The sequence below is a fragment of the Physella acuta genome, unplaced genomic scaffold (genome assembly GCF_028476545.2).
Source record: "Physella acuta isolate Inbredline_101_S28 unplaced genomic scaffold, ASM2847654v3 ptg001069l, whole genome shotgun sequence".
Classification (NCBI taxonomy): domain Eukaryota; kingdom Metazoa; phylum Mollusca; class Gastropoda; family Physidae; genus Physella; species Physella acuta.
In genome coordinates this window covers 5,025-20,090 of record NW_026732586.1, presented here as the reverse complement: position 1 = coordinate 20,090, position 15,066 = coordinate 5,025, and the positions used below count along the sequence as shown (strand labels likewise).

At 35.7% G+C, this 15,066-nt stretch overlaps 2 protein-coding genes across 3 annotated transcripts; both read right to left on the bottom strand.

The window, feature by feature from the left end:
- Positions 1-274: 274 nt before the first annotated feature.
- On the bottom strand, positions 275-8,624 carry LOC131955491 (pre-mRNA-splicing factor CWC25 homolog). 2 transcript variants are annotated; one of them, XM_059319620.1, is made up of 9 exons: positions 8,523-8,624; positions 5,732-5,815; positions 5,203-5,318; positions 4,563-4,656; positions 4,115-4,184; positions 2,873-3,988; positions 2,384-2,538; positions 1,883-2,041; positions 275-1,308 (listed from the first exon to the last, which is right to left on the bottom strand). In XM_059319620.1, the coding sequence occupies exons 2-9, from the start codon at positions 5,788-5,790 to the stop codon at positions 1,194-1,196; spliced, it is 1,884 nt and encodes a 627-aa protein (XP_059175603.1). In that variant the 5' UTR covers positions 5,791-5,815; positions 8,523-8,624; the 3' UTR covers positions 275-1,193. The 2 variants fall into 2 exon arrangements, with proteins under 2 accessions (XP_059175603.1, XP_059175604.1); XM_059319621.1 differs by lacking the exon at positions 8,523-8,624 and adding an exon at positions 6,662-6,698.
- A 1,524-nt stretch (positions 8,625-10,148) lies between these two features.
- On the bottom strand, positions 10,149-12,954 carry LOC131955488 (heat shock protein Hsp-12.2). Its single transcript, XM_059319618.1, has 3 exons — positions 12,659-12,954; positions 11,357-11,533; positions 10,149-10,373 (listed from the first exon to the last, which is right to left on the bottom strand). Exons 1-3 carry the CDS (start codon positions 12,791-12,793, stop codon positions 10,248-10,250), a joined length of 438 nt encoding a protein of 145 aa, XP_059175601.1. The 5' UTR covers positions 12,794-12,954; the 3' UTR covers positions 10,149-10,247.
- Positions 12,955-15,066: the final 2,112 nt, after the last annotated feature.

Genomic DNA, 15,066 nt, shown 5'->3' with positions numbered 1-15,066 from the left:
CCACCCAGCTTTGAAGGGTACCTGACTCAGTTATGGAAAGGACAGGTGGCTGGGCATAATGCTGACCACACTATGTCCGTTCTTTCTTTACGCTTAAGGATGGTTCTTGTCAACAAAATATTCCTATTTCCTTAGTGTCCAACATGCTTACATTTTAATGTCTGATTTTATATTTATTAATCTATTGTAATTTTATGATGCATTACTTTTATCAGCTATCAATATTTAAAAACTGATAATAAGAAAATAACAAATTGGCCTGTTAACTGTAAAAACAGCTGTTTTCATTTAATTAAGGTTCTTAAAAATATGTACACCTCTTTAAATTAATACCTTTTAAACTCCCAATGAGTTGCACAGTCCAGGATGATAACATTCTGCTAGCTAGCCAAGCCTACAAACAATGAAGCAGACACATAAACTATTAATTAATTCACCATACTGTTATGTATAAGTTCCCTTAAAGTTTATATAACTGCAATTTGTTACATAAAAAGGCTATATTCACACTACTGCAACTACAATATTCATTTTTGATTCAGTAAATAGTTTTACAAAACAAAAGGAGAATAAAAATCTACATGTATACAAAGTATGGAGAAAATTTAAAACTATTATTTATGTTACATTTATGTTTATTCACAATAATTTACAACCATAATCTATTTTAATACAAAGCTTGGGAATTTATTTAAAACATGTAAAATAAAACTTTTATATCATTAATACTTATCTAGATAATACACTGCCTGTCTACTTAAGTCATTTTTTCACAAAAAAAAACAGTAATCTGCTTTAACTTCAAGAGATTGCTAATGAAATAGCATTTATGAATTTCAAACAAGGTAGGAATAGGAATTTAATCTTCCTCTTTACCTGCAAATAACTTGCACAGGAGACAAATAAGCTGTTACTACATACTACATGCAAGATAAGTTAGTGACTGATCCAATTAACTATTACAATTTCAATACTGAAAAGTTGCATTACAGTTACAGATGCACACATCTAACTACAAGGTGGTTCATTAATTACAGAATTACAATTCATAATATTGGTAAAAATTAGAAGTCATATAGCAATAATTATACATAACATTTCATTGTTACAGCTGATTTTAATGTTGAGTCCTCTCCTCTTACATTCATCAGTTATTATCACACTCAATTACATTCATCACTCAGCATGTTTTATCATTTCTTGGTAAAATTTTTATCTAATTCCACTCTGGTCCTCTGGATGTTGTATTTGTTTCTCTTCAGTCTGTCTTCCACTGAGCTGGATGAGGCATGGTTCACCATCATTGAACTGAAATATAGAAAAAAGTTTTCAATATCATTTTTGCTCAGTAACAGTAACAAAATGGGAACATGTTGCCTAGTGGTAGAGTGAGCTACACTGCAAACATGGAAGTCTCAAGTTCAAATCCAAGTTCAATTCAGTAGACCCTCCCTGAATCCACCCAGCTCTGATGGGTACCTAACTCACGTTATGGAAAGTAAAGGTAGCTAGGAGTCACAGAAACAGGTTAAATCTACTTCACTTGCAACATCAGATTCAAAAAGGGAACTTTACTTGTACTCTAGCAGTAACAACTGTACTAAAAGCTATCACAGTAGTGAGCTGAATTTCATTGAGTAATGTCTCTCTTACCAATATGCAAAAGAAATTCTTAACTTATAATATAGTTTGCTGAATTTAAATTATGAGAAAAAATTCCTTACATAACACTTGTTTAAAACATTTTTAAAATTTAGATTATTCTCAGTGCAGGTCATTACATATTTTTTTTAACAGACCAGTGATTGTAAATCCCTGATAATAATTTGGAATAAACAATCTATAAATCGGTTTAAATATAGGATATTTTTTGAAAAATTACCTGAGGAAACCACCTCCTTGCCTCTCTTTGTCTTTTTTCTCTCTCTCCATCTCCTCTTCTTTGTATCTCTTGACATTAACCCCCCTCTGCTCTTCTCTCCATTCAGCATTGTGCATCATCTCCTCTAACCTTTGTTTTTTCTCCTCTTCAGTCAACTTTCTGGAGATTCAACAAATAAGTAAACCATCTTTACATTTTTCAATGATCCAACAGTATAAACATAGAAGATATTTTGAACTCGGTCAGAATTAAGAAAAAGGGAACAACTCCAAATGCAGTGGGTGGTGTTAAAAAAAAGACAAGTAAAAAGTAACTAGCAGCACACAAAAATTTTTGCAACTAACAGCTGTTTAAAACATTAAAAAGTCTGAACAAAAGATAAAAACTACTACTAATAGGCCTAAAAATAATGTTAAACAATATATCTAAGAATTTCAAAAGCATAAAAAGTTAAGATCTTACAGTTCTATTACAAACCAATCAACAAAAACCTGCAACTACCTTTTTGGTGGAGAAGGCACTCGTTTGACTGGTTTAGGTTTTGCTGCCGGTGCAAGTTTTCTATGTCTAGATGGTGATGATGATGAGGAAGACGAAGATGAAGTCGATGATGATCGTTTTGTTTTTCTTGATAGTGACTGGCTTGAGCCTGAGATCTGAGTATTAAGAAAAATATTGTCAGTATTATATAAGGAAAACAGCACTGTATTATTTAGCTACGTATTGTATTTAATATGCCAGAAAAAAATATTAATTTGATTTGACAAATAATATTCTTAATTTAAGTTTAGTTACATTATACCATTTTAAAATTAATATTTTATGCAATAATAACAGAATTAGATCTATATTCTGGACTCTAAAAGTTTAAATACCACAAAATATGAAGCTGATATTTTCATGCAATGCACTGTACTAGGATGTCACTAACCAGGGGTTTTTAAAACAAATCTTTGAGGGTACACATTTTTGGAAACAAAGTTTACTTACTATAAGGCCATACTGCCTGCCTGTTACCAATGGGGAATCCTTTTTGTTCCCTTCTTCACTAGAAGAGGAAGAATCTGACGAAGAACTTTGACGTTTTTTGCTTTTTTGTTTGGGTTTTTTTCTACTTTGTGCCCTCTCCTCACTAGAGCTACTAGATGATGAATTTCTTTTCTTGTGTTCAACTACCTTGAGCTTGTCTTTGCCTCTACTTCTGTTCTGTTCAACAGGAGATGAAGATTGTTTACAATACTTCTCTCTAGAATTCTTTCGACCATTTTCAGCTGAAATTCTCTTAGGCTGTTGTTTCTCCTCACTGCTGCTTCTACTTCTTCGTGACTTTTTTTGGGCCTCCTTCCCCCTACCCTGTCTGCCCTCTTGTCTTTGACTGTTCCGTGGACCGTTTCCTTTTCTAGTGTCATATGACTGATCAGGACTTGGGGTTCTTTGAGACCTAGACCTATCAGGACTTCTACTTCTTTGGGACCTAGACCTGTCTGCACTTCTACTTCTTTGAGACCTAGACCTATCAGGACTTCTACTTCTTTGGGACCTAGACCTGTCTGCACTTCTGCTTCTTTGAGACCTAGACCTATCAGGACTTCTACTTCTTTGGGACCTAGACCTGTCTGCACTTCTGCTTCTTTGAGACCTAGACCTATCAGGACTTCTACTTCTTTGAGATCTATCTCGATAGTTCTGTCTTTTTGGACTTGTATCATTGGACCTCTCCCTTGCCCTGTCTCGACCCTGAACTCTAGAGTCCTCTTTTCTCTCCCTCCTATCTCTATCCATTTTATCTCTCTGCTCCCTTTCACTCTTTCCAAAACCAGTCTTCTCTGTATCTCTAACCTTATGTCGACTACGCTGTTTATTTACTTCTTCTTCACTTTCCTCTTCACTATCATCATCTTTCTTATTTTTTTTCTTCATTGGCTTTTTACCTGGCCCTTGATCTGGTGCCTCCTGCTTTGATGTTAAAATAGAAAGGTACTTTTTCACTAACTCGTCGTCACTGCCATCGCTGTCATCACTATTTTTAGCAGCCTTTTTGTGCTTCCTTTTCTTTTTTGACTTTTTCTTCATCTTCTTGTCCTTCTTTTTTTGTTGCTCATCTATCTAAGAAAAATTGATAAGTTATTATTCATGTTTTATGTAATTTGTTTTTTAAAATACGTACAATAACAATTTAGTAAAACTAAGTAAAAGAAATTAACATTTCTAAACTACTTAAAAAAACATTACCAATTTTTGAAGTTCTTTCATTTTTATTGGATTTTCTAGCAGTTTTTTTCTAGAGTCTTCCTCTTTCCTCCTGTTCAAGTAATAAAAAAAAAAAAAAGCTACATCTCATCATGAGCTTAATATTAATAATATAGGATTAGACCTAACCTATACAGTTCTGTCATTGCAATAACTTCTTTATAACTTTTGTATTTTTACAGTATTGAAAGAACACTATAATCCCTGGAAGCACACCAGTGCTGATATCAGATTTTATGACATTAAGCATTAATTAGAGCTATGCATTTCACATGATAGAGTTAAATCAAAAATAAACTAATTCAATTATTTAAAATATAGTTTCAATAAACAATACTGGAAAATGTTATTCACCTGTTTTTGAATGTGTTATGTGAAACATATTTACATTTGAATACAACAGAGAAATAAAATAGCCTGGAACACAAACCTTATGGCAAACAATGGATCTTCCCTCATCTTTGCTGCAACATCCAACGCAATATTGGCCTTGATTCTCTCGCCAAAAATAACACTGGCTTCATCTAAAGAAAATATTTTAATCAATTTCATTCATTCAATTTTTTTAACAATGGTTTAAAAATTCGTTTCATAATTTTAAAATCTTGCATGAATATTAATTAGCCTTACTCCATAAAAAAAAATTTCATTGCAAAAATGCAGTTTAATTTTAAGTTAGTAAGATAATACAAGAGCTAACCATAGACAAAGTGCTAACAAAGATGTTTGAATCTTGCAACTAATAAAATAGTAATATCAGGACAAAAATAAACACAGCTTTGGTCTACCAGTTTACCTGTTGTTATGATTATGGTATATTAATTGACAATGAGACCAGCATAATGACCAGATATTACTTGTATAACTTTTGTCAACCAAAAGTCTAGATCTGATCTGTCATATAAAAAATAGATTTGAAATAACTATTTTACCACCCTTTCTCTATATCCAGATGTTAAAAACATACTTCACTGTGCTTCTTATCAAGAAGATTTCCTATTCTATTTCCACATATTAAGTACAAACAGCCACTTTGCTATTTATCAAGATGAAATGAGCTCTATTACTACCTTCTTTTTTATCCTGCTCTCCTTCCACATGCTTGTCAATACGTTTTCCCAGTAAATATTCCTCAGAATCTGGCTTATCCTCTTTGTACATCCATCCTATTCCTGTTGTTGCCTCTCTAAGAGAGAAAATTTTTTTTTACTGATCATAAACAGATAGCTTGAGCAGAGATTTAAATGTTTAAAATTCATTTGTATGTTACCAAAAACAATCTACATAACATAGTAAAGTTCCCTTTTTGATTTCCCTGAGACAGATGTGGAGGGGCATAAAAGAAAGCAACTGACAAAGGCAGGACCATTGTGGCGATATCAATGAACTGTATTTAGGAAAAACTTGCAATTTTCACTTGTTACTGCTGATTGCAACCTTGGTAACTAGTTGAGCTCTTTTGTTATTTTCAATAAAAAATATTCATAGGATTGAATGTATTTCAGTACATTTAATAAAATATTTGTATATTTACCAAAGGTAAATGTATTATTTTCTTAGATTCAGGACAAAATAATAACAAAAACCATTTAATTTTACCTTTTCTCACTCTGTAACTTTGAAATTTTTAGCCTCTCTTCAGGGTCAAGCTTATCCATATGAGGTTGTTTGTTGGGGTCGTTTCTGAAATTGAAAAAATGAATAAAACATTTAATGTTGATAATAAAGAAAAAAATATCTTCTTAAGACCTAGCGATACATTGGGCAGATGAGGTAGAGATCACATGATTCTTGACATCACCATTTGAAGGACAGGAGTGGTCAGCCCTTTTCCTAGCAGCCTTTACTTTCCCTAACAAGAGTTGGGTACCCATCAAAGCTGGGTGGACTCAAGGGCATTCTACTGACTTGAACCTGAATTCAAACTCAAGACTTTCGGGTAAGCAGCCTAGCGCTCTACCACTAAGGCCACACCGCCCCATAATGTTAATAATAATAAAGCAATATTGATTTAGGCTAGTGGGTGAATCTTCAGTAGGATTAGGTATTTAAATCAGCCATAATAAATTTGGTTTGAGATATTTACTGTTTCAGTCTGTTTTCATATAGGTTAAAGTAATTTCAGCTTGAGCAAATTGGTAGCTATATAAAAGTCTCAAGTTTAGTTCTCAAGCATAAGCAAGATTTCCTTGAGTCCACTCAGCTCTAATCAGTACCAGATTTAAGTAAGAAAACTTAAGAGAAAACAGTTGTTTTACTTCATTTGTTCTATGGACTATTGGGTCAAACAAAAATAATGTACACTTTATGAAAATAGAAAAAAGATTTGAGCTTGGGGTTAACATCAATATACTCAAATTAGTAGATCTATTTTAATCCATAGAAAACTGTTAGGTGCTCTTCTTAAATTGAATAAGTTATACTGTATTGCAAACTGTAAGAGATAAACTCAAAGTTTAAGAGTATATATATAAGTTTGGGTTAGATCAGAGTCAATTTTCTTTTAACTTATGGACTAGATATACTCACTCTCCCTACAGTTTACAATAACTGAACACTCCTCCCTCCCTTGTCAGCAGTCATTCCCCTGAAAAAAGCCAACCAACTTTGTTGTCAATATCTATTTTTATTTAACAATTTATTTAACAATTTGTTACCAGTATAGTATCAAGTATTAAAACATTTGAACATAGCACACACTTAGTCATTAATACTATTAGGTCTGTGCTATATAAACAAAATTTGTTAGCCTAGTATTTCATTTGATTGGGGTCTATGTACAATGTAATGTTACTACTATATGTGTAGGGCTAGAAGTATTTTAAAATAAATAAACAGTAGGCCTAGGTCTTGTTCTTAAAATTGCAAATGCAAATTTCTCCATTCTCCAGTATGTCAGAACCGTGTTTAAATTGATAATTGAGTAAATTGTAGATTTTAGTAAGAAAATCTAAGTAATAGGGGCCTAGTATAAATAAGTAAGCAATGTCTAGGTTAGAAAATTAACCAAACAGGATTATTAGGCCTAATAATATTATTAATAGGCAATAGGTCTAATAGGTCCTTCAATAAGTAGGCCCTATTATCTACATTCTACTCTACATGTAAAATTACATTCTAATGTAACATTATGATTATCTACTATCTATATATATAATTCTCTTCTTGGAGACGTTAGAAAACACCAAGCTGTAAGCGCACCTAGCAGTCCCCTCTCTTCCTCTCTAGGCATATCGCAACCACTCCCACCCCCGCATGGTCTGGTGAGCTGTGGTACACGCTAAATGTTTACAATCGTAGACCCGGGTTTAGTGACGCCTATTAGGGGCAGATAATTTACTTTGAAACTATTTTAAACTTAGGGGAGGTAACTAAGAGGAGGCTGCTTTCAGTGGGGGACGGGGGCTGGGGGAAAGGAGGGTTTTAGTGTTTTAAAGCAAATATTTTCAGTGACAGCATTGGTACTGTCGAATTCACAAATTATGAATTACTGAAAAGTAGAAAGAAAAAACTAAATAGCAGCGTATGACGTCATTTTAGGGGGGGGGGGTGTCTGGCTTTTTGCTACGTGTGATGATGGAAGGGGAGGGGGGAGTAAAAATTATCAAAAAAGCGTGACGTCATTTAAACATTTATGGATGACCCCCCAAGCTAGTTTTAAAATTTAGATAATCTAGATCTAATAGATATCTAGATATTTTTACTTTCTGTTCTTTGTTTTAGAAGACTGGCTCAGCTTAGTTAAATAAAGATAGGCTGAACTCAAAGACGACTAAAAAAAGACTTGTTTTAGGTCTTAGAGTCACTGAACTGCACTGTGATGACTGACTGTGACTGTAGGACTAGATCTAGGTAGTGTGATACTACTGTACTGTAACTGTGTGACTCAGACTGCGAGGTAAGGTGAAGGGGGATTTTTTTACACCAGTGTCTGATAATAGAATCTTCTTAAAAAGGGGGTGTTAGGCGTTAGGTTACTCAAAGTTACTGGTAGTTTTAGTTAACTAAAATACAAACATGGCTTGCTATTGTGACCGAATACTATTGTCGATGCTAACCCTAGTCCCTAAGGCCTAATCTAAACCCTATCCCCAACCCTAACCCCACCTCTAGTCCTACCATACTACCATATGCCTAACCCTAATAATTTCTAACTATAAAACTAATCGAGTTTACAATACTACACTACTAAGATTTAAGAACCAAACCACTTCAACCAGGTAAGGACGAGGAGTGAGGAGGAAAGAGTCCAACAAATTTTATTTGTGGAGTTTGTGTTCAGTTTAAAGTTTAAAGCTTTTAAAGGTATAGATCTAGATCTAAGTTAGTATTTAATCCTAGATCTCTAAACTAGATTAACTAACTGGCTGAATAATAGAGCTAGATGTACCTGCTGTATAAAAAGAAAAGTAACACTAGTGACTAGTCTATCGGGTCTCGTTTTAAAATAAAAACACACTATTACACAGCCCGTAATCTTTTTTGTTCCATGTTTTTTATCACTTATAGAATTATGTTTTCGCCAAATAAGTAAATAATGTATTCGCGTTTGTTTTCGAAGCCTAACACTATATAATAAATACTGGCATATGTAGGTGCAATGTTTAAATTGACTATCGTGTACAGTGTTTCTTCCAGACTTTTTTCTCGGGGGGGGGGGGGCGGTAGACTCTTTGGGGGGGGGGGGGGGCGGACACTGATCGTGTAGACAATTATGACATTGCGGATAAATGCAAAATGCGATATGTTCGCCTGAACCCTAACCAAAGCACTTAGGCCCGACCAAAATAGATGGTAGCTTAGTATGTCTTAGCCCGTATTCCTTAAATCTAAGCTTTCTACCTGACAGACTATTAGGCTAGTTTATACGGAACAAACATTTTCATTGGAAATGGTCAGAAATTCCTTCCCGAGTAACTAAACGTGTTTTGCCTTTTAGCAATGTAATCTGTTAAAGTATTAGGCCTACAGCTTTAATGAATTAAGAACAGGTATATTATAGTATATTGTAGGGAAGTTGTAGCAGTAGATAGATCTAAATGACAAGCTGCCAACTTGTTTTCCCACCATGTCCAGGGGTTTTATTCTTCCGCAAAAATAAATTTTAAACTGTTTTTTTTTTTAGCTTTTGCATACAATAGAAGACATTTCAATATTAAAATAATACAAGTATGCTTATAAATGGCATTTGAGCTGTAATGAGGCCTACTACATTTGTGGGCATTTGAAAAGGTAAAGGACGGGAAGGATATTTCCAAGACTGAGCGCTAGACTAGATCTAAAGAAGATTTTTAAAATCTTTACAGCGAAGTGACCATACCTGTTCATGATTTCACAATGCAGTCGCGAACATGGATTGATAGTGGTAATCTTTTGTGTTCTAAAATAATGGGGGATTTCAAAGCGTGGAATGTAGAGCTTAAACCGGGGACCAAAACGTAGCTAGAGTGCCGACCAGTGTTTCTTCCAGACTTTTCTCCGGGGGGGGGGGTACTTGAAATTTTCGGGGGGTGGCGGTAGACTTTCTTCGGGGGGGGGGGGGGGGGCGGACACTGTTAAGTATATATTTTCTATATAAATTATATACATTTCATTTCGTTCGGGGGGGGGGGGGGGGGGCGGTAAAAAATTTTCGGGGGGGCTTTGCCCCCCCCTCCCCGAAGAGATGCCTGGAAGAAATTCTGGTGCCGACAATGATGAAAGAACATTTTTACATTATTGACTTCCTGCGGAGGGTTGTCCAGTAGTGGCGATTGAAAGATATCCGGCATTGAACTAACATAACGTCAATGGCAAGAGGGTTATGATACCAGCCATGCTAATGGAAAACATTGAAGTTTGAAGTGGTTTGTAGCCTACATGTATCAATGTAAATTTATAGGGGATAGGCGAAGACAAGACCAGCTGACTAAGTACTTTGAGCAAAGTATCGGTGGGACAAAAAGAATTACTGATGTCAAAATATATCAAAATTTAAAACTTAACATAACAGAAACATGAAAAAAAAATACCTTTAGAATAATTTATTCAGAATCAAAAATACCAATGTATATAGATAAATGTGAAAAATTTATCGATGTACAAACAAGACTATAAATGTAATAGGACCAAGTGATTAACAACTTCTGAATTCGACAGGTATCGTCATTTCTTTTGGTGCGCCCGTGTCTACCTTTATTGCCTTGATATTCAGTATACCATTGTAGGTGATTGTGGACGTCACTGATCGGGCATCTACATCCTGGAATATATAAAAATAAGTTAAATAATATTAGAAACTGCTGTAGTATAAGAGAAATGATAAAAATGTGTAGACTATTTGGTATATAAACACGTAATAGCGTACTAAATACAATCAAAATAATGTTGTCCTATCAAAATTGCATTATAGTATATTATGTCTACACCGTGATTTACAAGTTTTATAATTGTCAGGATTTGAGAAACAGGATACAGGCATAAGGATATTGCTTTGGTCATAGAAGGTAACGATTAAAGTTAAGTATTTAGCACAAAAGGTGGACGAACTGCTCTAATGTTATAAGAGTTTTAATGTTAAACCGAAAGTCAAGTTACAGACACGGGCTCAAGTTCGTTAGACGCCCAGGATATGAATATGATGGGTTTATGACTCGTTGAGGTAAGTAAAAGTGGGCATAGTGCTGACCACAAAGGTGGTGGACCGATGGACAGTATAGTTTGAAATTATCCATTTTTTTTACTAAGCTTATTAGATATAATTAGAAGTATAAAATGGATAAATGCCAGGGCAGAAGGCGTGCAACAAGAAATAAATTTATGTCTAGAACAAAGAAAAAGGAACGTGCATAAAGCTAGAATACGAGGTGTTACTGAACCCACCCAGGTTTTACAAGTAACATTTCTGATCGGGTAAGCAAATCTGCTGGCCTTGTGCATGTCTGATCACATATTTAATAGTATGCACACGTCATAAAAAATCAGAGGCGTAGCGACGGGGGGTACACATGTCCCCGGGCGCCGACCCTAGGGGCGCCAAAATAAGCTAATTTTAGCTTCTATTTTGAATTATAAATGTTAAAAATTTATGGGGGGGGGGGGTGAGGGGGGGGGGGGGGGAAGGCGCCAATTGAAAGTTTGTCCCCGGGCGCCGGGAGGGGGGGGGTCGCTACGCCTCTGTAATAAACGACCTATTCCAGCTGGCTATTATGTTTCTAAACACAATATTTCGAAAATAAGAGTCACCTCTGGAATTTTGAAGACCCTCGTGATCTCCCTGGAAACGAAGCCGTGGCCATCTTGCTTCTCCTCGTGTTTGGCGTGGATGGTGATGCGCTGGTTGTCTGAGGTGATCTTGATCTCCTCCGGCTTGTAGTGCTTCATGTTCACCCTCACACGGAACTCTTTGTCCGTGTTTTGGACCTACGGAAATGTAAATAGTGAGACTCGTTAGCAGAGGCATAGCGAGGGGAGGGGTGACACCAAGGCGAAAATAGTAAAATATATAGAGATGGGGGGGTGCAAATCGAAAGTTTGAGGGGGGGGGTGTGCAAATCGAAAGTTTGAGGGGGGGGGGGGTGTGCAAATTGAAAGTTTAAGTTTGAGGGGGGGGGGGTGCAAATCGAAATTTTGAAAGTTTGTCCCCGGGAAGGGTCGCTACGCCTTTGTGTGTGTGTGGGGGGGGGGGGGGTGACACCATTATGTACCGCACCGGGTGACACCCGACCTCGCTACGCCACTGCTCGTTAGTACCGGATTATGTGTAATGAAAGAATATTTGGGATGATTTTAGATACCGATGTTCGATAATAGACTTCGATAAAATAGGTGTGTTGGGTTGTTAGTAGTATTGTAATCTCGACTAATTCTATGGTTAGAGTGTACTGTGTTAGGCGTATGGTAGAACCAGGGTTGAGGTTCGGGATAGGGTTAGCATTGACATTAGCCATCCATGTGTGTATTCAGTTAAATTCTAGTAACCTAACACCCCTATCCGACACAGGTATAAAATTTCCCAATATTTGGACTTAAGTACAATAAAACAAGCTAATGAAATTAGATTTATGCTGGGGTTAGGTTTGATATAGAAGTAACTAAATTTTACCAGTTGTCAGAAATTTGGATTTCATTAAAAGGCTAACAGACAAAATATTTAAAAAATACTCAAAGTTTGTGTGAAAAAAAATGGTAATTCTAATTGTGGATTGTATTCATTATAAATGACAAATATTCATGATTATTGTTCTAGAAATAGAGGAACAAGCCCTTGTTCATTATTATTCAACAACTCTATATCTGGTCAGATAAACACTAAAGCAGTTATTTGGTGTAGAACATTACATTTTGAAGTAGTTAATATTTTGATGTTGACCTATTGCACAACCTAAAAATGTTCACTACAAATAACTTAAATAGTTTAAATGAAACTCATTAAACTAAGTAAAGTTGCATACCAGAGAAGTTTAAATGAATGATATTTTGCAGATAGCTTGAATGGCGCACTACAAACAATACTAATTAATCAGTAGAACTAAATCTAATTCTCACCTCCGATTCTCTGTTGGCTCTGGAAGCGTGGTAGGCTCTGGTCCACAAAGGTGGCATAATCTCAAACGGACCCGACAGCTCATCAGCAAAGCCAAGCAGAGTATCATCGTCGATTCGAGGAGAGATTGAAAACATGGTCAAAGTCCTTTCTTTGATGGGAGCAATGGAATGGTGCAAGTATCTACTTTAGAAAATCCTACTTGAATGACTGTGGCCTGCTTTATTTTATACCTGTTCTTTTGGTTCACGATTTGTTTTTAATCTATGAAGTTCACACGGAGAGATGTAGAATATTCTGAACAGTAAACACAATTTGTGACATGTTTTTTCCCTACTGACTTTGTTGTTACAGTAAACATTGAAAAATACGAAAACTGAAATTTCCGCTAAATTCAGATTTCCAACAGATTTTGGAGCGACTTTTCATAAAATAAAATCTAGTCTCCGGATAATTTTATTTTATTTGATTGAAATAAAATTCAGATTCCTATTTTGGTGAATTTGACCCTAATTTCATTGGCTTTATATATATATATATATATATATATATATATATATATATATATATATATATATCATAATTACTTTTTATGAGGCCCTGGGCTACCTGATATAGTATATTCCTTTGTATGTCCGCATTTTAACAAAAAAATAAATCCCGCTCCATCTGAAACCGAAAGTAAGATGTGTCATCTTGAAAACTGTTACAGTTACTTTAGACATGTGTAATATTGTAGGCCTTATTTTATTTCTTTTTAAATTAAATATTTCCGTCATTTACAGTTTGTTTCTTTAATATTAAGGATACTCCAAAGAAATTGAGGGCCACAACTGTAGGTTGTTTAGCTAATAGACCAAAATTAGGCACTTGGTTGTCATTTCGATGGTCAAAGTTACAATACTTTCCTTTTTGTATAGGCTTTAGTTTTGTCTCTTTAAAAAAATGAACTTGCTATCAATTATTTCTGCTTAGTAATATAAACAGCATGTTTAATTTAGATATTCTTGCATTTTCATCCAAAATCTACCACTGTGCCAAATTCCCAATGGGAAGTGGGTAAATTAAGATTCCAGGATTTTCTGAGCCACAAACATAACTAAATTAAATAAAAGCCTTTAAAACTTTTAAAACACGACATTTAAAAAATATTCAGCAACCCACAATTTTAAAATGTGTACAGTACTTGATCCAGTTGAGTGACTTGGGCAGACCCGACCCCGGCTCTACAAGAACACGTGAGTGTTGTGATTAAAATATTTGATTTAGTCACTAAGATAATGCCTTTCTTTCTGAATAGTTGTTCTTGTTAGTTCTAGAATAGATTTACTAGACTGTCATTATAAAGAACTTCACTAAGTTAATTTTCAAAAGTAATTGTGTATTATGGCTTAGAGTCTCGTGCAGAGTTTCTTTCAGGCATCTCTTCGAACGAAATGAAATTTATATAATTTATATAGAAAATACATACTTTTAACAGTGTCCGCCCCCCCCCCCCCGAAGAAAGTCTACCGCCCCCCCCCCCCCCCGAAAATTTCAAGTGCCCCCCGGAGAAAAAAGTCTGGAAGAAACACTGGTCTCGTGGAATGTAATTGTAAGAAGGGACTGAATTCTGATACTTCTATGCCCGTCTGAATGGCTGTGTTGGAGATAGTTTTACTAAACAAATCTCTTATCCATGTCATGACCTTAGCGCAAGCCCATGCTCTACAATAAATACAAAAAGTCGCTCTTTCGGCAACAATAGATAGAAGTATTGATGGTCTGGCTGTATCAAAGCATGCCGGGAAATAAAAGTGCCCCCCCCCCCCCCCCAGACTTAGATTTTCATTGTGCTTTTTGTTTTCCCTCAAATTCGAGGACCGACGCCCAACGGCCAGTGTTTCTTTCAGACGTTTTGTCTTCGGGGGGATGGGGGCACTTAATATTTTTTTTGGGGGGGGGGGGGGGGGTGGTCGAGAGGGGAGGCGTGGGGTGTGGGGCGGCGGACACTTTTAAAAGTATATATGTTCTATATAAATTTCATTTCGTTCGGGCTGGGGGCGGTAGACTCCCTCCGAGGTGCTCCGATCCCCCCCCCCCCTAAGAGATGTCTGGAAGAAACTCTGTTAACAGCAATCCCTGCCTAGAAGTATTAAATTGTGTTCTTTATTTGTATATACTCCAACCCCCCCTCCTCACCCTTAGATGGTCATAGTTTACACACACAACTATCAACACAACTCACGTTTGTGTTTAATTTTTTTCCTTTCTCTTTGTTTTTCTTATTTTTTTTTGTTTGTTTTGTTTTGCTAAACGGATTAAACAAAATAATCATTGGATGAACCCAGATGGTCACGTGTTATTGTTACTTTGGTATTCATCAATACGTGTGTCAAGGTCACACTGACTTAACGTCGAGTGTGTCTGA

Coding starts and splice junctions, on each gene's coding strand:
- LOC131955491 (XM_059319620.1), bottom strand. CDS start 5,790: ATGGATAAGCTTGACCCTGAAGAGAGGCTAAAAATTTCAAAGTTACAG. Junction 4,185..4,562: donor GATCCATTGTTTGCCATAAG/GTTTGTGTTCCA, acceptor TTACTTGAACAG/GAGGAAAGAGGAAGACTCTA. Junction 2,042..2,383: donor GTGCCTTCTCCACCAAAAAG/GTAGTTGCAGGT, acceptor TTGAATCTCCAG/AAAGTTGACTGAAGAGGAGA.
- LOC131955488 (XM_059319618.1), bottom strand. CDS start 12,793: ATGTTTTCAATCTCTCCTCGAATCGACGATGATACTCTGCTTGGCTTT. Junction 11,534..12,658: donor GAGCCAACAGAGAATCGGAG/GTGAGAATTAGA, acceptor ACATTTCCGTAG/GTCCAAAACACGGACAAAGA. Junction 10,374..11,356: donor GGGTCTTCAAAATTCCAGAG/GTGACTCTTATT, acceptor TATATATTCCAG/GATGTAGATGCCCGATCAGT.